This window comes from Pleurodeles waltl, chromosome 6 (genome assembly GCF_031143425.1).
Source record: "Pleurodeles waltl isolate 20211129_DDA chromosome 6, aPleWal1.hap1.20221129, whole genome shotgun sequence".
Classification (NCBI taxonomy): domain Eukaryota; kingdom Metazoa; phylum Chordata; class Amphibia; order Caudata; family Salamandridae; genus Pleurodeles; species Pleurodeles waltl.
The window spans coordinates 1,452,939,078-1,452,962,351 of record NC_090445.1 but is presented as its reverse complement, the minus strand read 5'-3'; the positions used below and the strand labels follow the sequence as shown (position 1 = coordinate 1,452,962,351).

The 23,274-nt window shown below is 45.4% G+C and overlaps 1 protein-coding gene across 3 annotated transcripts in view; it reads right to left on the bottom strand.

The window, feature by feature from the left end:
• Positions 1 to 1,834: 1,834 nt before the first annotated feature.
• Positions 1,835 to 23,274, bottom strand: part of EGR2 (early growth response 2) — a 335,026-nt gene continuing 313,586 nt past the window's right edge. Inside the window, exons 1-2 of one of the 3 annotated variants that reach the window (XM_069240903.1) lie at positions 6,397 to 7,311; positions 1,835 to 4,958 (exon numbers count right to left, since the gene is read on the bottom strand). In XM_069240903.1, coding sequence (XP_069097004.1) covers positions 3,901 to 4,958; positions 6,397 to 6,565 — 1,227 coding nt within the window. In that variant the 5' untranslated portion in view covers positions 6,566 to 7,311 and the 3' untranslated portion in view covers positions 1,835 to 3,900. Of the gene's footprint in view, positions 4,959 to 6,396; positions 7,312 to 9,722; positions 9,884 to 23,274 lie in introns of those variants that run through there. The other 2 variants (XM_069240905.1, XM_069240904.1) reach the window with 2 other exon arrangements.

Below are 23,274 nucleotides of genomic sequence, written 5' to 3'. Positions count from 1 at the left end.
GGGACCTTCGCAAGGCCTCTGCGCAGATACAAGCCACTCTGAATGAAGATGAGTTACCCAAAGCACGGACCGCTCCCTCCGCGTGCCCACCGCTTCCTGCTACACTTTCCACTACTGGCCCAGCGCCTCGGGACAAACTTTCAGTGTGTGTCTCAGAAAACAAACTATAAATACGTTTCTCTCTGCGTGGGCCCTCCTTTCGGTGCCTGTATTTTCCGGCGTCTATTTCGGGGCTCTTATTGATCTGATTTTGAGAGAGAGTGGAACAATGAGTCACTCCGGAGGGAGGTGCTCACACTTGTTTAGGAAATCCCCCGGAGCCGCCGCCAGGCTGTCAGTTTCTGCCGCCCACTGCTGGTGGGAGAGCAGACCTGAAATCACGAGCTCTCACAGCCCCCTCTGCTGCAGCGATCCACAAACAGCCGCTTCTGCTGCCACACAGCCCCCTCTGGTGTCATGGTGCACACCTCCGCCACTGCAGCCGTACACACATCCCCTCAGCCCAGCTGCTGTAGCCCACCCAGCCCACCATGCTGCAACGATCCACGCAGCTCCCCCAGCGCGCTTGCCATGATCTTCCCAGACCACGCTTTGGCACTGATCCGCCCAGCTTCCTCCCCTACCTGTTTCCCACACAGCCCCGTGGGATACTTTAAGCAGCGTGGAGTCTGTCTGCTTAGAGTGGGCGAGCGGCAGTGTAGTTGTTGAGGTAGATGCCCACTTGGCAATGAAGTCTGGCTGAAACAGCGAGCTTTTGAATGGCACCTTGGCAGTCCCGCGCTGTGCGATCGAGGGGGCTTTACCTCGGGGCACCAAAGCTGCTTACGTGACGCTTCTCTTCTGACCTTCCTGAGAAGGTACTTGCTGAAACGGATATATTCTTTATACTGGATAATCAACAGAGCTCGTTCAAGTCTTGACTCACAGCGCCCTCACCACTCGGCCACAGTTTGATCCCAAACAAATCTCATTCCCTGTCGCTGTCAACTCTCCCCCCCCCCCCCCCCACCCCATCTCCAAAAGTTGGCAGTGCTTCAAAACAGGCTAGCTGCATCAAGGACTGATGGGAGTGACATAATGCATTTCCTTGGTGTAATTATGACAATTGTATAAGAAAATATGTGTGCATTCTAATTCTTACATTAATGTGTGTGAGTGTGTTTGGTTGCAGCAGTGGCTTATAGAAACTTGCAAGGTAAATGGAGTGTCTCATCTCCGGTCTCAGGCGCTATCAGGCGCTCTCAGGCCAGGGTACTGGGCGGGGGTGGGGGGAGGGGGGGTGCTGCAGCTCAACCACCCACCCACTCCCCCAAAAAACAAACAAACAAAAAAACCGTGGCTGTGGTGGCCTATGTTAACACCATTGGGTTGCAGCCGATTCGTGACCCCAGTGGTTGAGCAAAATGGAACAGTGGCAGTCTGAAGTCCGTTTGCCACCCGCCCTTCTCCCACATCCCGGAAATACACACGCCCGTCATATTTTAACAGAAACAGTGTGGAGTGCAATGGCGTCGTTGAGAACACTGTATGTGAACCATGGTTTAGGGGTATTGTTTATCTTTGCAGACAGCGCAGAACATTCTGTTTCCCTAAAGTCTTTGCACCCACATAAGGTGGTGTACCTGTCGGACTTCATTTGAAAGGGCGAAGTCTGGTTGGCTGATAAAGTGATCTATTGCCCATTCTGCAGCTAGTCCAACTGCACCTCTTGACAAAGCTCTAATGCACGCGGTTATGCTGTGGCTACTGGACACGTGCTCTAACCTCACTTCCCAACTGAACCTGTGTATGACTTCGAAATCGTGATACACAATTAACAATGAAAGGTCGAAGAAGATGCTGAAATATATGTTTATTTACATTTGCGTTGAGGAACAAACCATTTGGTGAGAGTTCCAGTTAGAGGTTGTGCATAATTAGAATAGACCATTTTAATGTCAACACCACAGGCAGTACAAGCTTCTGAGGTATCAGCTCCATTATTAACACTATGTACACCATGAATTCAAATATTTCTACAAATGTAATACTTTTGAGTCACAAAACAATAAGTACAAAAATATAGTTTTTAGAAAAACGATCAAAAATATTAATAGGCATTAATGTACAGGCGTTCCAAAATTGGTAGTCAAGTGTCTTGGCCATGGCTAAGGCAACAGACTTTAAAGTTGTCTACTTTATACAGGTCGCCAAGACCATTTGTTAACACAATAGTATGCGCCTTAGTCATGAATTTGATATGCACATCATTCCTTCAATAAATTAATGAGACTTTAAAATACTGTATCGTGTCTGTGCTTCCCCTCTCCTGCAGATGGGGCAGTTGTCAGAACAGTGCAGGTCAACAGATACACATTCCAGTGACACTGTAGACGCTATGGGTTCGAACCTCTCTAAGTCAGGAGCATTTCTGTGGTACCTTAAAAAGGCAGACATGGCAATCAAAGAGTTGCTACCTTTAGATTGCAGGATTACCAGTTGGCCACAATCTATTGCTGAAAAGTTGCTCAGTTATATAAACTAGTGATCTGAGAAAACGCAAACTAATTTGGATGCCAGGTGTTTGCTCTGCATAACGAAGCATTCTCAAGATAATAAAGTGCACGTTAGTTTACTTTTGGAGACACAACAACACGACATAAGGAGAAATTCGGTTATTTTCTCGGTCACTCACAGGATTACACCCTCGACACTACCTGTTCATTGACAGGTGAAAGTCTTTTACCCAGTTCAATGTTAAGCTTCATTTGGCACCTATAGTTTAAAATGTTCACATTATAAAGTGGAAGTACCTGCATGCAAAGAAAAAGCAGCACTATGTGAACTACCTGTTCCCGAAATGGGGCAATTTGGAACCCTTGATTCAAATGTAGCAGAAGACTGGACAGGAAACTGACACGCCATGTGCTGTGGTAACACCTTCAGCCAGATCCAGCTTCTTAGCAAACAACATGATAGGGTGGTAACACTTTTCGTTGTGGGCACATGCCTACAATGAGAATGCCAGATTACAAGTACCCAGGGGCATAACGCAAACCTCTACAGCCCTACCGGGGCAACCCTTTAAGGACCCCACGAACTCTGGGGAGGGGGCCGGGCTGTTCCGCACAAGCCCAATGTATATCTGTCACACATGGGAGACTCATGGGGACCCGCCTCACATTCTGTAGGGAGGCCTCATCATTATTTGTGTTACGCCACTGCTAGTACCAGTCTGTGATGCGTTCCAGTTTAATGAAAATACGAGGGTGGCTGATGGCATTACCCATGACAGGGACCACTTGGCTACTAAGTATGCAGATGGGTGCGTGGCCCAACATTATGATATATAACCCTCCCACGCAGACTAGCTAACGTTTTAAAGCCTCATACACAGAACAAGAGCGGACAGATCAGTGAGCTCCCCGTCCCTTAGCAGTTTAGTGCTGTCGCCTGTCAGCACCGTATGGTGGTGCCAAGGACTTTTCTAACCCACGAGTCAATCCAATAGGAGCTTAGACATTTAGTTTGTTCTCAGTGTCAGCCCTCGACGTTTTGAATTTCAGAGGGCCTATAAAGCTCAAGTCTGTGTTCATTCCTTATAGTTTCGTGCTGTGCTGGTGGATGGCCTTCTCTGAGAGACCAAAGTAGTAGAGTGTCTTAGTCGCTATATACTCGCAGTGTGCCTCCTCTACTCGATATTAGGTCTGGGGCCCCGTGTGCCCACAATAGGTGTTCATTGTTTGTTGTTTCAGGTTGGGGGCCATAGCGTGCGCTCTCAAAGTCTGTCACCCTCTCTTCTGTGCAGGGTAGGGCCTCTCCTGTGCGGCCGGAGCCACTCGGCACCCTGCAGCCTTTCAGTCCTCACCCTGCAGGATTGGCCTGGGCTCGCTCAGAGTCTTTTTTTCACCCCCTGTGGCGTCACGCTGTGCGTGGAGCTGTGGGTGCCCCTGTCGAGCAGCTCGCGCCACTGGGCCCGTCTGCTGAGCCCTGGCCGGGCGCGCCCTTGCGCTCGCGCTGCCGCAGGTGGATCTTGGTGTGCCGCTTCCGCTCGTCGCTGCGCGCGAATTTGCGGCCGCAGTAGTCGCAGGAGAAGGGCTTCTCGCCAGTGTGCGTGCGTATGTGGGTTGTGAGATGGTCGCTGCGGCTGAAGTTGCGCATGCAGATACGGCACTGGAAGGGCTTGTGGCCCGTGTGGATGCGGATATGGCGCGTCAGCTCGTCAGAGCGAGAAAAGCGCCGGTCGCAGGCTTCGGCCGGGCACGGGTATGGCCGCTCGTGCACTGGGGTCTTGCTCGGTCTGTTCGGGTACTTGCGGGGTCTCAGTATGGGCCTCAGTGGCAGGTGCTGCGGGCTGTAGGCGCTTGGGAGCCGAGATCCCCCTTCCCCTCCTGCAATGGTGAAGTTGCGTATGGTAGAAAGAGGGGTGAGCGGGGGTGGGGGCAGCGGGCACTGAAAGGGTTTCCTTTCCTGCAGTGGGTGAACTTCCCTCTGGCAGGGCGGCTGGTAAAGGCTTGGATAGTCCGGAATCATAGAAAAGAGGCTGGAGTCTTGACCTGGCTTGGGTGAGGGGTAGGACGGTGGGGGATATGGCAGAGCCCCTGGGGGTGGGCTGCTGAGGAAGCCCCCTGGCTCCGGGTACATCTCCCCGCAGTAGGGCGGCGGCGGAGGGGAGTACATGTGCTCCATGTCCTGCTGGCCTCCGTGAGCCATGCTGCAACTGAAACTCCCAGGAGAGGCAGACGAACCACTCGATGAAGCCCCAGAGGACGAGGAGTGTGGGGCCACCCCCAAGAAGCCGGCGCTCACGATGTTGATGACACCCTCCGGTGCTCGACCACCCCCAGAGCACTGCGGGTCGATGAAGAAGTTGCCCATGTAGGAGACGGTCTGGTTGCGGTGGCCCGAGGAGAAGCCTCCAGAGTAGGGAAGTTCCAAAGATCTCTTGTCACTGCTCATGTCAATATTTATCATGCCATCTGCGTGAGGAAAAATAAAACACACCGTCAGGTCATACGTATAAAATCGCAAATGTGGTCCATTTAAAAAACATTCAGAATGCAGAAAGCACTCTTTTGGATACAATATAGCATATCAAGTCTACAAAATATGGCGCATCTGAGAAATATTCAACGTGTACAGTAATGATTGGGATATATAATGGTGGAAGAGACTATTAAGTCGGGAGATGTGACCTACATCAAAAGCATACAGCACATAACGGTACATAAAGCCACATCTTAACGTGAGGGACAAAAGGCTGTGGTGCTGACAGATATAGTCTGAATCACATGGTAAGAAGTTCTTTAAAAATGAAAACCCATATATAAAGTACCCTGTACGCTCTGGTAATAGAGAGGTAGCTTAAAGCTGATAATCACTTGATGCCAGGTGGTTGCTTAGTACCCCAACTTCTGTTTTATGTGTCCATCATGGTGCATGTGCTCCACGTTTGGAAAGAAGAGTTGCACTTACTGCAATACAAAGGAAAAACAGGGCTTTGTGACCAAGACCACACTCACAGCCCCGAACAACTTAAGATGTTTGCAGAATGCTCAGCAGGCGCATTTATACACTGAGATATCGAGTTATAGCTGGAGTCGGGTGATTGCCGTGCAAGAGGGAGAGAGGGAGACGTTGTGTGTGTGTGTGTATACACACACCATTGTGACATACCCTTAAGGCATAGCGAAGCATACACGTATTTTCAATGAAGTCTGCTTAACAATTCCCATTAAACGAGAGATTCGTGTGAGCGTGAATGTGCTGCTTTCAGAGGTACAGACTTATGACATGGCGTAGTTTGAAGTTTATGCTTTGAACATTTATCTTTGCTGAAGCAGCTTTGCGTTCCATGCGAGTGATTTTAAAGTGGATTTGAAATGTGCATAGCAGCGCATGCATCCCTGGGCCTTCTGCTTTTAAGTCTACCATGGAGAACCGACGCTTTTGAAGTTATAGGTACAAGGTAGCCCAATGCGCATGTAGGTGTTCATATTGGCGCACATGCAAGTGACGTACACAATGACCCCTAACAGATTTATGTTAGCCCTGCAACTTTTCAGAAAGGCTCACGCCTGTGCGCTCCCCCGCCCCTTCCTGACATCTTATGTGGTCGATTTCTAAAAGAAGCAGTCGTTGCAGTGCTGCTGTATCACAATGGAGTGCTATACAAGGGTGCGCTCCGTTTGGTTGGAACCTGTTTGGAACATGGTGAGACTTGGAAGATGATAAGCAGCCTAATTAAAATTGCTTTATATGGCATCTGGGAACAGATGGCATCGCTGATTCATCCATCTTGCTCTGGGTGGCATCATCATGAACGCTGCAGTAGGGAATTATCTGGTTCTAAGCAAGCATTTAAACACAATCCGAAATCTATTCGACAGGCGTATCAACGGAGCGAGTAAAACTTACCTGCTGTCATGCCGCCCATCTGGTCAAAGGCCCCTCCAAAATCGCCACCAGGAAAGATCGCCAGCGAGGTTGCGTGGATGTCATCCACCTGGTAGAAGTTGTCCGGCAGCTGGTGCACAAACCCACTCAAAGTCACCGGAATTTTGTCCACCGCCTTGGCAGTCATCATTTGACAGCCCTACAGGGAGCCCTCGCCACTTGCGGAGGGCTAGGGTCGCTTTCCTTGCCCTTTGAATGTTGATTGCGATAGATAAGTCAACACAAGTGCCGTTGTGTTTGTAGGATTAAAGATGCCCTCAGCACCCTTTGCCCTATCAGCGCCCGGAGCTGTGCACTGTTTGCATCTCCTATTTCCCTCACAGCTCTTAATCACTGGCAGCGTCTCAGTACACGGCAAAGTGCTGCACTAAAGTATTTATGGAGGGCTCCTGAATGCTCGTGACGTCACTGCCCATATAAGGACAGGAACAGGGAAGGGCAGCTGCTGTCACTCGAGCTCATTTGCATGGAAGAGAAGATGTTGGCGCGCGCGTCTCCTGCATCCCCGACTGTGCAGCGCGTTCTGTGTGGAGGCTCATGCACTGCACGATCGGAGGATAGAAACAGTCCTGGCTAACCGGCCTCGAGGCAGCTCAGCAGCTTTCCTGGGAGGCCGCACGAACCCTCTGAAAGACCGGTAAGGCAGGGGCACAGAATCGTAGTGTGACCCCGCCTCATCGGCCCTGCAGGCCCATCGGCCCCCAAGCATAGTGGCCGACCCGCCACTCCCCCGTCCCAGTTGCTGCGCGGTTAAAGAAAAGAGGGCGCCGCCGGGATTCCGGTCTCCATACAAGGCTTGGATCCGGCGCCGCCCCGCTCCTTGTAAGGGAGAGCGGGGGATGCCGGAAAGAGCCGAGCCCTGGCAGCGCAGAAGCCTCCCTCCCTCCGGCTGCAGGAAGTGAGAGTAGTCCGTTGCCACCATGCCCCCGTCACTTAATACTCGAGGGAAGAGTCGTGCAAGCTCCTTTCCCTACACGCAACGAAACTGAGCGCTCTTGGTCGCCTACTGAACTTACGACAGCACCCTGCTGCATTAGACACCCAGTGAGGGGCTGAAGCCCAGGAAAGTGCAGAGGCATAAGTGTCCAGCGAACTTCAGTTGGTTCGGGCACAAGAGGGTTGGCACATATTCAGGCAAAGGAGCATGCTGAGCACCCACGGAGGAGTGGCTGGGCGCATATGTGATTGCAAGCCCACGATGTCCAGAAATCGGATATGTAGGCTGGTTGTCCTGAAAGGCAGGGAGAGAGACAGTACGTGAGAAAGAGGGAGAGTGTGTGTTGGGTCTGAGTGTATGTGCGTAGGGGTGCGAGTGTCTGTTAAACTCGGCGTGTGCGGGTCTTCCGGGGACGTACAGAGGACCTAGGGTCTATTCTGTGAAACACATGGGCTGAACACCACAACTTGCAATGAAGAGTAAAGGGGCTTGACACATTGGCGCCGAGGGGTTTGGAAAGGAATTATAAACTCTACTTGGCTTTAGCGGGGACGTGAAAAGGGCTTGACATCCAGTCAACGCCAGCGATGCTGAGCGACCAGTGAAGTTGATAGGGGTTTTGCGTCCCTGGGATTCCAAGCCCAGAAAACTCAGCAGAGTCCTGAGATAAAGGTTGAATGCCCGGGAAAGGCAATGGCTGCCACTGAAGTCTAGTTGGAAAGAGTCCCGGGGCGGTGTAAAGCGACTAAGGAGTACAAAGCGAAATGAACTGGGACTTGACACCTGTAGTGGTGGGTTGGATACCCGGTGCCCAAGGATGGCGGAGGGCTATATTACCAGGTGATTGTAAGATAGTTTGGTTGCAGGGGAAGTTTAGAGTGCTAGGACTTGGCACCCAGTCAAGCGGAAAGAGACGGGGCGCCAATGGGCCGCACCAATTAATTCCCAGATGACAATGGCTCCCCAGTAGTGCATTCGCCTGGGCGCTGCCATGTGCTGGTCCCGCAACGTGAAATAAGGGGCACTTAATGAAGCCCAGAGGGAATAGGCACTAGTATGCTGCAAAATGCCTACCACGTGCGATGCACTGGGGCAGTTACATGACAGCACACCGTGGAAGTCTAGCCTAGCGAAATGCATTGACCAAGACACCAGAAAAGCATGTGCAGGCGCACGGAGAGTACCAAAGAACGGTCCGTCCAGATGCCCATCCATACCGCATGCACCACAGCTGACCTCGGCGCGAGTTCTTGACAACTGGAAACAGTCTCTTCGACTAATGTTTGACTTCAAATGGGCTGTATACCATAATATTCAAGCTTTAACTTTTTATCTAACATATTCCTAAATGCCACCGTACTAACGGCATTTAAACTAAACCGACAGCTGCTGCACTCTGCATTTGGTGGGGGCGTCAAGTGATGCGTTTTACACCACCTTTACCCCCAAAGCTCTCGGCTCAATGTTGAAGACAAGCCGCACACCGTGATCCAAGTAAACACCACACAAACCTGTCCGGGGCATTATACAGTGAGCCCTACGACCCTTGTTCAGTGGCGATTGGCGACACGCACACGCCTTATGGCAGAGACACCCAAAATAATGGATGTCTGACTGAAGTGAACTGCCCACTGCACACCAATCGTAGTTCTGGCATTAAATAGTATTTTATGAGAGACGAGTTCCCCCGCGCGTTTCTAGTGGAACTGAAAACATGAAAACAACATAACAAGTATTGCTTAAACTGCTGACCGAGACCTGCTTCTAGCATGTGGCGGCTGCTAGTTGTATCTTTAAGAAGTGTGCGCGCAAGCTCTGCCTCGCCACCTAGCGGCGAACGTGTGTAGCGAGCGCTGCACAGTCTAGCCACAAGCTTGAAGAAGTGGTGCTTTGTCTGTCCCGACCAGCGTAGCTCACGTATACTCAGTGACCACTCCGGCTCGCTTCCTGAATAAAATGAATTACTTGGGTTGTTCCGCAAACTGTACATGTCAAGGGTGTGATGTTCAAATGCTCAGCGTGTAATGGTGGTGCACTGGATAGCGTACATTTTTCAAGTTTAGTAGACTACTATTTAAGATGTCAATTAAAGTATTGCACTTGAAAACTGGTCTGTGTGACTTTATATCTCTATGCATTATAGGGCAAGAGAACGTACTTAGTCAAGTGCTAAGTAGGCTAACACGGTGACCCACCTTTCTTTGGCACAATGTCCCTCATAAACCAATAAAATAGTTCAGCTTTGCTCAGACTTTAACTTCCGTTTGGCGTGGTTTAGTTTTAAGTGCGCAGAAGTGTAGTGAGGTGAAGCATTGAGTGGCTTCAAATGAGTTTGTTAAATATACCTCACCTTCCCAAGACGTGCCCTGCTGCGGCTCCAGAAGGCATCTCTCGGCGCGGCACCCCTCGCTGTCCCGGAGACCCCTCGATCAGGTACCGAACCCCAAGGTTGCAGACCTCTTCTGAATGTGGCTCGACGGTGGCTGTGGGCAGAGGCAGAAGTCAAAGCAGTTTAATCCCACACAGCAATTGGCGCCAACACCGGTGGGCACCCACGCGGCCCTTTTCAAACCAGCCATCAGCGTGGGCTTTCTATTTTGGTGTGCGGCGCCCAATCGAATCGTAACATTTTAATACACGTTCATAGAATATATGAATAATAATGCTTTCCTATTGAAAGTAAAACAAACCAGGGTGAAAACATAAACGAATTTGCCAAATACTTCTTGTGATTTACCTGTCAAAATCACTCGTTTCTATTTGACTCGTTCCGTCACCCGATTATGAAGTTTTTTATTTTTTACATCTGAGGCAGGCAAATGCACCAACACACGGGGTATTGCTCAGTTGTTTTAAGGAAAAGGAAATAAAACAGTCGCAGTAGTAACACCCACTCCCCTAAAAATATTTACTTCACATGGGTTTACCACAAACGATCGAAGATATTTTCATTGAACTCTAGAGAACTTTCACATTTTGTTTATTTATTTATTTTTAAAAAGACTGGCGGTAATATTTGAAGGGTTGATTGGCGTGGATGCCTCATCCCAAAAACTTGACCACGTTTACTCGCAATAACGAATATTCAGAGGTACGTAGCTTATGATAAAAAAAAATGCACCCTGGCTTTTTTTTGGCAATTATACTAGTGACACCATACGTCAACAATACCGTGGAGAAAATTCTAGTCCACAACTCAGAAAATGGCTTCCTGTGGCATCTAGTAGTGATGGGTTTGTCGAAATCTACCAGCGAACCTAACTGCATGAATCCGGCGCAACACACAAGCTAAACACCCAAGTGAAAGCTGCTGAAACCGATGGAAATAAACCACATTAAAAATCCAGTATAGTGATGCAACTAGAATCAAAGCGGAACCCGCCAGCCCGCTTCACGTCCGCAAGAAAGAATAATGCCTTAAGGGCACAACACCTCAAACTACAGTCAAGTTCTTCGACCGCTTCCTTAACAGTCTGTCCCGAAATATGTAATCCGTTCCCTCCTCGGTACCTTTAGAGAAGCTCGTGCACCCTCGGCGCAGCGCACCGGGGGCAGGCGGTCCTCCTGTTGTGAGCGAAGTTTGAAATACAGGTACTATACCCACATCCACTTACTACACCCGCAGATTGACTCTGCCGTGCACACAACACTACAAAGAAGCCTCCACTGCCATACTAAAGCGCTAGAGCCTCTTCGGACTCGGTTTCTTCCGCAGCTGGGATTATGCGGTGATAGGTTAGGAAGAACCCACAGGTCTGATTTGCGACGTTTTTTCATTTTCCTGGAAATTGGGGAACAATTATCTACTTCCAGAAAAAAAAAAAAAAAAAACTTTTATCTCTTCCTACGTTGTCTAAACAGCACCAGGGACCTCAGTGCCGCTTAACGAGCCCGGTCTTGCTGTGTCTTCACTCGGAGCTTATTTTTAACGTGTGCACCACATTGATTTAGTTAACCCTACTGGCTATAACGTTAGCACGTTTTTAGTATTTTAACTCTTAAATTAAATTTCCATGAATAGTGTAAAAAAAAAAGGTTATACTTCCACCTATTGGAAATAGGTTTTTTTATGAATGAGTTAATGAACTCAGAACTTGTGCGGCCGCTGCGGATGTCGGGGTTATCTTTGTACCTTCTTTTGCTTCTGCACCCCCTGAATAATTTATGTGAATATTTTTAACCGAGCCCAGTGTGTAATACTTATCGCTGTGATGCGCTCTGTGCGACCAGTTATGCACACTGTCTGTCAGCATTCACAGAGCGACGCTTCTCCTGACCGGAATACTTTTACCCGGTGTTTAGGTTGAATTCTAAATTGCAAACTCTATAATTTCCTTTCTGAATCGATTCCACCATCTGACACATTTTTCTGCGAGGGTCTTGACGCTGACGAGGCGGGATGCCTTTGATGAATGCGGCTCTCCTCACATCTCCTCACTCACACAAAGCTCATTTGTGCCCACTCTCTGCCAAGGGCCTCTGTCCCTCCTGTGTGTTCTGGGCAGAGCCTGTCACTTCTCTTCCTCAATTGTGTCCCTCGTCCCACGCACCTCACCCAGAGATTGCGCTGTTTTCTATAATCCCCAAAGGTTGGCATTTTTGGGCGAGTGGGGGGACCATGTGTGATTTAAAACAGCTTTAAAAGTTAAGACTCTTCCCCCAACCGCCTTGTCGCTAAAACGCTAACGATCACCACAGAAAAGGAATGTAGCAGTTCTTAAACTTATTTGTTAACGTCCCTTGTCTATGTCAGTAGCCTTACCTAGGTGTAAGAGCAGACTCCCCAACTCGAGGTTCGCCCCTTTCTTTTTCTCTGGAGCTGCACGTTTGTTGATCTTTCTCTGCTCATCCTCTGACAGGTCATTATTTCATCTTCTGCTCTGGGGATTGTTTACATTTGGCGACCCTGCACGCTCCTGCTTCTGCCTCTCCCAGTAGGTGCTACTGTTTCCCGCTGGTGTGAGGTTGGGGTTGCTATTAGCGAGCGTGTGTTGCCCCATTCCCACGTGCCTGGCCTTAACTTTACATCCTTGAATATTTTGTGAAATGTGCCGAGAAGTGTATGCAGCAGAGACGCCCGCATAGCAGAATCCACATTGCACCGCAGTTTGCCCACCTTTTGTTAATTATGGCTTCCCCTAACACCTGTGGTATAAACAATACGGGGTTTGAGGTGGTGCCGACTACTGCGGCACAAAATGCTTCCACGCTGGTTTAAGACATACGTGTGTGTGTGTGTGCTCGTAGGTGGTGGCTGCGGAGGTCGCGTGCGTGAAGGGGAACCTGGGTTCATCGAGGAATCTCTTCTGCATTTGTGTGAGACACTTACATGGAGCCGTACCTCACGCCCCTCTCTTCACCTGGCTACGCCCCCACCCATACATGCCTGGAGTGACTTCTCACATTCCACGGCTCACTGCAGTCACACGCCCACTGACTGCATCTAACAAAGAGCGGGGCCGGTAGCAGCCAGAAGCGCCAAGGCACATCTTTTGGCACCAGTCCCCAAGCAGCACTCTCTGGACCGTTCTTGCACGTGGTGCTAGAATAGAGCAGCAGGGCCACATTACAGGTTAGCTTAGCCAAATGGCAAGAGTAAACCTTACCGATGAGATCAGAAGACACTGTGTGGGGCGATTACACACATCACACTTTACGAGATCACTAAATAATTTGAACACAATGGAAATGCATTTTTTTTGGACATAGCCCTTGAGTCTTGTGTTGGAGCAGGGCTGTGCCCCATTTTTTCCCCTTATGATCTTGCTCCACAACGCAGCTGTTGCCAGATAATTGTGTGAGTATCAGCAGTTCAGGGGCTTTGGCTCAGCCCACAAGTTGGGTGTCAGGAGTGCATGTTTTGATTGGGCAGAAGTTGTCTGCTTCCACAAAAATGTGCTTGCCCTTCACACAGCTGTGATTATTTATCAGACTGCCTGAGCTTGAACTGTCAGGGTCACACACATTACATTGTAATGCTATTAAATTGTCTTAGACAACTAGATAATTTAAGTTGTTTTTCTCTGGCAGCAGCACAGTTGGGAGGAGGGCAATCATTAACCTATACTGATTTTAAGTCTGGCTCGATTGTGCAACTGTCAACTGAACATTTAACCTACACCAAAGATATTCTACAGTTCTTTGCGTCCACACAAATACTTATCCATGCCCATGCTATTTACTTGTAATGCTTCACTTTACCATAAAACATTCCTTTAAAGCCAGACCTGTTTGCATTGCCAATGCTTGTTCCCCATTTTATTCCAACATATCGGATCATATTTATTTCTTATATAAAGGGGAGTAATTTGAGTAGACAAATATTACTGCATCTAGTAGTAAATTTAGGCTGATATTAATGAAGCATAAATCTGTATGGTGGACCATGCTATTGTACAGGAAGGCATTAGAAGTGGGGTAATCTGAGCACAATGTAGAGAGTAGGCAGTAAGAAAACCATGAATAAAATGCTGGCATTTAGTGATTACTTTTAAAAGAACCTTTATGTGACTGGTTAGAAGTGGGTTTGCCTGTACCTCTTTTAACTCTCAGTGTGGGCCAGGCATAGTTTCAGGCACGTCACCTGGGATTTGATCATCACTTCAATGACCTGTTTAAATCTGCCTGCATGGCTCTTTGTCACTTTAGAAAAATTAGCAGGAAATATTAGTTCTTTCCTGCACTACTTTTCTGGGGACTCAGTCACCAGATCTAGGGTCTGGCCCTAATATCCTCTTCTGTTCTTATTAAATTACACGTTTCACCTCTTCTGTTCTAATTATCCAGTTTGGAATTTTTTTTCTGGTCTTTGATGCATGCTTGCTTTGTACACTGTTGTATTAATCATTCACTTTATTTATTGGAGTTACTGAGACCAAGATCTTTTCTCTAAAAACGTGAGCCCATTTGTATTTCCCACCTACAGACAGCTTAAGCTGTCTTGCGGATAAACAGTCCTATTGAACCCAACATAGATTTACTGTCGAAGTTGTGGCCACCCGGGTTCAATATTCAGTGGCTTTCTTGTCTATTTCATTTCCCTGCTCCAGATTCACTGTCTTTTCTTGCACTTCTTGAAGTTGTCCCTCACAAGGCCCAGCATTTTAATATTGGATGACCTGTATCCCTCCACTTCTAAGGTTAGACCTAGCACTTCATAGCATCAGTCTATTTCATATCCCCCTCTCTTTAAACATTACACCCATCGCTTGTTCCCTTCCCTTGCTCTTTTATAGAACAAAATCATGCCCTGCAAGTCCCCACTTGCACCCCAAGACTCTCACTATATTGGTAGACAACCATCTTAAAATGTTTTTATTTTAACCATTCCTACATGACCATCCACATCTGCGCATTCATGGCAGCCATCTTTAAATGTTTTGTTTTATACTTTAAGAAAACTAATGACTGCCACACATGTGGCATCTAAATTTGAAATGTGTTTCTTCTGTGTGAAGAAAACATTCAAAGATGACCCTAGTGCATCCTTGCACATGGACTGTGGTCATCTTTGAAGGATTTTTTCACAAAATGTACGAAAAGCTTCTCAAATGAGGCTGACACAACTTTATGAGCAAACACAGTGGGCATATTGGAATAATTTTTCTTTTTTGTTAAAGACAATTAATTGCAAGGTGGCCGTTTTACCTGCGTCCTTATGCACAGGAGCCATCTAGTGAAAAGAAGAACAAGCTGGCAAAACCAGTAGGTTTCATGGTTGAGTCCTGCTGGTTTCCCAGTGTTGGTTTACTAATAGGGACAACTATAGTGCTGTGTTCTGTTGAATCATTCATTGTTAATGGAAGATACGTGAATCACTGTGACAGGACAGCCTGTGTTTATCTGTCTGCTATTTAGAATATGTGACAGTACCAAAATGCTAGGGGTAGAAGGTCAAATAAAATGTGGGAGTTACCTTCCTATTTAGGATACTACTACTTATTGAAGTGTGCTTCCTTTGTAATCTAGAAATTTGGGAAACAACACAGTACCAGTATATACTAATACAGGAGACTGTGGTATTCACACTGTGACATATGAGCTCTCAGTTCTGAGTTGCACTCCTCAGAATAGGGAAAAATACAGTAATACTTAAGGTTTTCCCAACAGAATATGGTATTTTCCCACATGTAGTTGTTTTGCATATCTTTTAATCTCGATTCTGGTGCAATTTATTTTTGCTTTCAGTCGAATTTCCTGTGGTACTCAAAATTACCTCCTTATTCTCTTCTTCAAGTCTGACCTAGAGAAAGCTGTAAGTCTCTTGCCAGTCTTGTATAATTATAAATACATGAATAAAATATACATGCATAGACGATCAGTGAGGATCAGTATTGTTTATCTGTTGGTTTGTTTAATGCTTGCTCACATTTTGCCCCACCCACCTCAGGATGTGGGGTAAGGTATCAGCCCATGTCAGCACGGTAACTCTTGCACTGATAGTGATGCCTGATCACTTCACATCTGCCTAAAAGAAGAACACTTCGGTGCCAAGACTGGTGAGCCAACACTAGCTTGTTAGGACCAGACCTATTGGCTATTTGGCTTTTTATTTACACAATTCATTGATAGTCGAAAGCCTGGTTAAAACCACCAGAGAGCTCTTTTATTTTAGGGTTACAGCAGCAATGCGGGCTTAAGGATGTATGAACTTTAAAGGCATCCCTAACAGTGATACAGTGGGAAGTGGGAAGATTGTGATGGTTTGCCCGTTGCCTGTTGACAGTAATATTTTCTTTAGGTGAATTGGAACTGGAAAGCTTCTTACAATGAGATTTTCTCTGTTAATGTACTTATATTTTCAGGAGTCAAAGAGCACCAGTACACAATGTGTATACCACATGGAGTACCACCACTCACTGGATGAATACTGTCATGACTCTTAGCCGAAGGTCTTGCTGACAATGCTCCAAGCATTGATCAAGTCAAGAATACAGCATCAGCCACTAATAGAAGGAAAGCACCACCCGAAATCAATACGGAGTGCTTGTCTGAAGAGCAAGTATGGGCACAGGATCCAATTACTAACCCAATGTTTGATTTAAGGTTGGGCATATTGTAATAGTAACATCTCAAAGAATGTAAAGTTATACTCAGGATACAATATCAATCATTTTCGAAGCAGTGGAAACAAATGGTGATTGAGACGTGGCCCACATGCCTGCCAAGCCAGCAGACGGCATGGCCTCCAGTCCCTGGTGGAGGACCACCTGCTGCATTTAGCGATCCTCATCAGGTAGGCATGGCCTTCTAAGGCTTCAGTGGAGCCATAAGTGTGGTGGCTCGGCTGAAGAAACTGACGCTTTGTTTAGCGTATCCCATATTTGTGGAGCTGCTCATCAAAGTTTTTCTTTCAAGAAACATCCCCAAAACAGAATGTTGTTTTTTTTAAAAAACAAACAAGGAACCATGGCTATGATGCACTAGCACCTTTCTCTCTACAGATGGGAGTCATTGCCTTTTCCCTGTCCGAGAATGCCATGTCTTGCATGATTCTGGTGGAGAAAACAAGTGACTGTCATCCTGCCCTAAAGTGAATACAGAAAATACCACTTTGACCTAAGGGCTGTCAGTTAGTTTTAGATCACTGGAGCTAGTAGAGGCTCCACCTTTGTAAACCAAGTACTTTTCCCGACTGTTAAAAAGAGCACTGGAACCATCAATTTGGCGAGGCGAACTCACCAGCGATTTATGTTGCACCTTCAGTCTTTATATTACTGCACAGATCACTGAATTTGATTAATCTTTCTGTCACATTACTACGTTATGTGGCATAGTAAGCATATTTCCTCCCATTGATTAGGACAGGTAAAAGGATGGAAGTTGCATTTTGTGCAACTGTCACAAGTTCAACCAAAAACTTTGCAGCTTCACAAAGGTTGTAAAGTTATTTGATTTGCCAAGTTGGCTTGAAAATTAAAACACTTGCAAAAATGTATCTCTTATTTTTAAATTAGTTTTATTTATGAAAGGATATAAACAATGTCACTTAAAAAGAAAGCATATATCGTTCGTATTTTAATGCTTGATCCAGTTATGCACCTTGCTGTATAATTTCATATACATTTTACATGTTTTTATTTTCACCAGAACAATTATACAGTGATTAGGCATCTTTAATTAAATGCATAATTTAGTAAACGTCTCTAAAATTTTGTGATTTTTTCTACCGTGTTAACATGCAGATGAAACCAATATTCATATCTGCTAACTCTACCCATTTTGGCAACCGTTCTGAAAAAGTACACGATGAAGACGATTTTCATAAAGCAGTGATGATAGCGAGTGCTAATAATACTGAAATAAAAATGAAGCATTTATCTTGAAAATGAATTGCCACCCATTATTCTACAAAAGCTAGATATGTAATTTTAGAGTCTGATACAATGAAAAAACCTAATTCATGACTAATAAATTTGAAAACATCAGATCAAAATTTGTGAGATCTTAACATTCCAAGAACATGTTTCCAATTTCTCCTCTGATTACTAGCACATTGGGGGCATTTAGACCATGTACTGGAACAAATGTATTATATTTTACTGGTGAAAAGCAGAACATCTATCTGTTGTGAAACGTAATTCAGTGAAAGCTGGATAATTGCAACACCGAATAGATCGATCTAACTAACTTTAAAACAAGTTTTCATCGTCAAATCTAAACTAGTTTCATGCTCCTATCTGGTTTTAACGCAAGGACATTTTTATTATGTGTTCTTATAATCGTCTGTTACACCAAATCCTACTTTGAAATTAAATGGTTTAACGAAATATAGCAGACTCACTAATGATTTTGTATGTAATCTGCCTGGTATTTGGACTTTCTTCAAATCTGAGATATCTGAATATAAGAAAAGTAGAATTACAGCCCGTTTCCAAACTGTCAGTGGGAAAGCATGAACATCTTTTATGGTGTCATCTTAAAGCGGCCTCCTATTTTCAAGACTTCATATTTCCCCAAAATTTATCTCTTGCAGCAACAATAAAACTACTGAATAGTCAAACCTAGTGCTATTAGTCTCAAATCACTGAATTTGAAACACAAAGGCCCCTAGATAGTACATGCGTGTAGACCAGGGCTACACCCCTTTATGTCCTTGCAAATTTACAACTCCTGATTTTAAACTTGAAGATCAGTCTATCATTTTTAACAAAAAGGCATTCAATAAAAAAAGACAAGGAAATTACCTTAAAACAAAAAGAATGCAAGTATCAACAATGTGATCGAGGAGCTATAACCTATTATCGAAAATGTTTCTCTTGCACTCTAATTTAACATTAATGAGGTGATTCTTCATAGGATGAACAATACAGAAAATAGTAACAGTAGCAATATTGGCCTGGTGTTTTTCTTCTTGACATCCCCCCTCTAGAACAATTACCAGTACCTAGGTTGTTGATAAGAGCATAAATAGTTTTGATTCCTGAAATTCAGAGACTGATTTGCAAGAATCAGTGTTTCTGAACTGTTACCTAGCTTTTTTTGCCACGGTATTGCACATTGACAATTTGTCTGCTTTTAGAGGGCGAGGTACACTACTCTGTATCTGCAGAGGTACACGAAACTTGTTTTCCAGTAACTACTGTCACCAGCCTAATTGGAATTGCAGCAGTGTCAGAAATTGGGTTATAAATTGGGAATGGAGTACCCCTAATACAATATGGTTAAGTTAGATATTGTTTTAGAAGGTCAGTGCTCAACTCCTGTTAGATGCATAAGTAGTAGACATGTCCCAAGACAAATGTGAATTAAGTTCAAGCAGTACAATACATTTTCAAGTAAAGGAAAGAATGCAATGCCATTCCAAAACAGATTTAGAAAAATTGGGGCTAAGGTAATAAGTAGGACTACCCAAAATGATCCAGATCATATAAGGGTAATTGGAGATATCCATTTTTGAAGTTTCACGGCAAAACGTTTCTAGACAAAGTAGAATACTAATTTAAATTATTGACAGTATGCACTAAACTTTGTGTCTGGAGTCATCACCTCCACGAGTGCCCATATACATAGGCATGCGAGAGCCAGTGGTAGAAGCAGGGAAATGGGTATGTGATAAGAGAGCAAACAGAGACACATGATTCCACCAATCTGTCCTGATACTTCTGTTGTTCAAGGGTATCTGCAGGATGTAGTTGATTACTGTAAAACTAGACATATCTTAAGTAACATGTCATTAACGTTTCAATGTTTAGCTACAATGGTGAATGGATATGCCTTAACAATATCACTGTGTAGCCAACTATCTACTTTAATACTGAATTTGTAAATCCTGAAAATTAAACACACATGAATGAGTACCTGAAATACTTGATACACCAGCACTTCTCCTTCTGACTTAAATACCTCAAGCATTGTCAATACACACTGTCATCTGCACGAGGAGTTACAGTTTCTACTTCACTTCTGTAGATGGCATGTGTGACATTTATTTGCAACGCAGTCCAGTCTCCTAATTCATTCTGTTTTGTCACATTAGATAACTTTAGTAAAGGGTAGCCACCCCCAGTCTTCGAAGAGCTTATATAAATGTTCAAGAAATAGTTCAAAATGTATTTTCATCAACAGTACAACTTTTATTAAAAGATCATTTTACTCCCAGTATCCATTACTACAAATTCCTTGCCAGCAATAGATCATGCAATGAGAATCTGTGATCTATGAATTTTGACTGACTAGCGAAGATGCCATGAGACACAAAGGAAGTTATATCAAGATAAACCAAGTTGGCTGCCATGCCTTAAGCATACTTTAGAGTTCATGGTCTGCTGGGAATTCTAGTTCACTGTCAGCGTAATGCTGTGTAGTGAGTTCTCGGTGTGCATGCGTTCTCTATCCAGACAGCACCAACAATATATGATGACCAGCAACATTTCCTTCACTGAAGATACTTGCCACTTGGGGGTTTGCCAACCGTTTCCTAAGCTCGAGCCATACTAAGTTGTAAATATAGTCTCTTATCAAAATAAACATGGACTTTGTAGAGCTGAGTTTACTCCTGGAATACAAGAGAGAGGATTGATGAGGCATTTTCAGGCACGATTGTGGCAGACCAGCCTCTAATGGCTGGGGCATCAAAACGTCTAGGCTGACCAGAGGTCAACGTGTTGGACTTCTATAGTAATGTTGTCAGTGACAGTATTTAACATTCTAACATTCATTAATTAGGTACCTTTCACCTTTCTGCATTGCATTGGTATTTTTGTATACTGATTTAGAGCCTTATTTAGAGGTAGGTGAAGGGGATGCTCCATCCCAAAGTTGCAGATGTCCTGTCTACCATATTACAGGTCTTGTAGGCTATAATACACTTATAATACTGTGGATGAGCTATCCGCCACATTTGTAATGGGGTAAGAGATGTTCTATCGTCACACCCAGATTGATTTGGCATCACATTATTGTATGGTCTCTAACATAAGCATGAATGAGCTTAATGATTCTTCGCAGCTGTCACCAATACTCAGTATCTCAATAATATTCAAAAGTTTGCAGGAGCGCATTTTTTTACAGTTCTAGAAAATTAATCTCAACTTTCTGTAACACACATATTTGCCAGTATAACAAGTTACTTTGTGGCAAAAATGCATCAATTATGCCACCTGGCATAAAGCGATATCGATTAGACTCCTTACATAAACCTAACTCTGGATCTGTGTCTGTTTTCAAAGTAACCAGACAATTTCCCTTTCATTTGTAGTGGATGGGTAATAGAAGTTGAAGAACTTCCTTTCCAGTAATACCAACCAGTACTTATGTCATTGTGCAGAACACTTTTTGTAGTGTGGTGATTGATCCTTCAAAGTTTACCTTCTCTCTGAAGTACAAAAAGAAAGCAGCTATTGCCATGTCTTTCACCCTTTATATCTGCCACGAAGATGTAAAGAGCACGTATTCACACGATTAACATCCTTTCTATCACAGTAGCCGTTGCTTGGCGTAAGAGTGTTTTCTTGCCTTGAACAATGTGTGCCCCTGAAAGTCCATTTAGAACAAACCAAGGATGGCTACCGACTCTTTACTAATAGACTCTGTAAAACAAAAACACTGGCATATAAAAAAAATAGCATGTGGTATGGCTTGCCACTCATGTCCTGTCCCTTCATGCTTTCCTTCCCAAGTTTGCATCTTGGTTTGTGGGACCTTTTTCCAACAGAACAACTAGAAGGTTGTGGGTTACTTTAGCTCATCGTAGCGAGTGAGGAGTTCAGCTTGTCTTTCCAACTCTAAGAAAAAACAGCAATTTCAAGGGTTACAAATTCCCCTCCTACAGCCTTTATCGATTGGAAAGTAGAAATTGAGGTACAAGTTTTGGTAGACTCCGCAACTGTGAGGAAGCAGTTTAAGTTCCTGGTCTCTTGGAAAGAGAATGGGCAAGCTGAGCACTCCTTGGAACCATCATCAAATGCTACTGTTCCTAGTTTAGTGGCCTTTTTTTTTTTATCAGAAGTTCCCATTTAATACAACACCAAGAAATTAGATGGGGTGGAAAGAGCACTGTTAGGAAGAAACAAGGGGTTTGCAGATCTGGGTTTGTTCCTGGGAAACTGCAGAGAAGAACGGTAAAGCAGTTTTCCAGAAGACTGCGGTAGACCAGCCTGTGGCTGATGGGGTGCTGAAACTATAGGCTGAAAAAACGTCAAGGGGTGGATGGCAACTTTCTCTGTTGCACTGGCATTTTCGCTTGCAGAAATAGTCTGATCACTGTTGTTCCAGTCCACACGTTTTTTGTTTTCTTCCACTTTATGGTTTCTTCGGTTTCTGAGTTTTGCCTACTCTAAGTCCTTGACTATGAATTATGTTTCGACTCTGTTGTGGTGCTTTGCCTTGTTCCAAAATTGCTAGACCAGGAATGTTACCAATTGTCCTACTGACTTCCCCTTACATTTTGGCTTGGGTTCCCTTAGGGCCGCCATTCCGAAGCTGGTAGGCAAATCCTTTTGTTATATCGATTTAATGTTGATATATAGATGTCAATTCCTAGCACTAAATACATTTGTGCTGCATTACAGTTTTAACTTGTGCTTTAATTTGTCTGGGAATATCAATAAGAACTTCATTTCAAAAGATCTGATCCAAATGACAACATTGTGTATTCCTACCTGTCTCTTTTTCGCATTCCCACTCCACCTTCCCTCCTAGTACTACCACATTCAGGGGAGCATGGCAGGAAGCTATCATGCTCTGTTAGAAAACACCTGTGAAACCTGACATCTGCAGATTAGTGCATGTTTGATTGAGACCTGGTTGCAATTTCAGGCTATCTGTGATGGAGTAGAGGTAAAAAACACTAAGGCCCTCATTACAACATTGGCGGTATAGTCTGCCTACCGCTAGGGCGACGGCCGCCAACATACCGCCGTCGTGGCTACAAGCTATCAACACGTATCATGACCGCTGACGGTATTCCGGCAGAATTCTGGCGGGACACCGCCGACGGTCATGGCGGCGGCCTGCGCAGCAGCAGCACCGCCACGCCAGCAAAACACCGCCGACCGTATCACGAGCAATGATACGGCCTGGTGGATGCTGCTGCTGACAGCAGTGCCGCGGACCGTCTCAACCCGGAGGACCCCCTACAGCATGTAAGTCAGGGTCTTCGATCGTAGAGGGGGGTCGGGGACGTTGTGTGTATGTGTGTGTGTATGTTTTGGGATGCATGCATGCTGGTGAGAGTCACGTTGGATGCATGCGTGAATGAGTGATTGTGAGTGTTGTGTGTTGTGGATGCATGTGTGTGACAAGCTATGTTGGTGTGTGTTGTGTGTGGGTATGCATGTGTGCATGCGTGGGTGGTGGTGGGCATGCGTGTTTGCATGTGTGTATATGGGTGCGTGTGTGGGTGTGTATATGTGTGGAGGGCAGGAGCGGGAGAGGGAGGGTGGGGGAGGACTTTGGGGAGT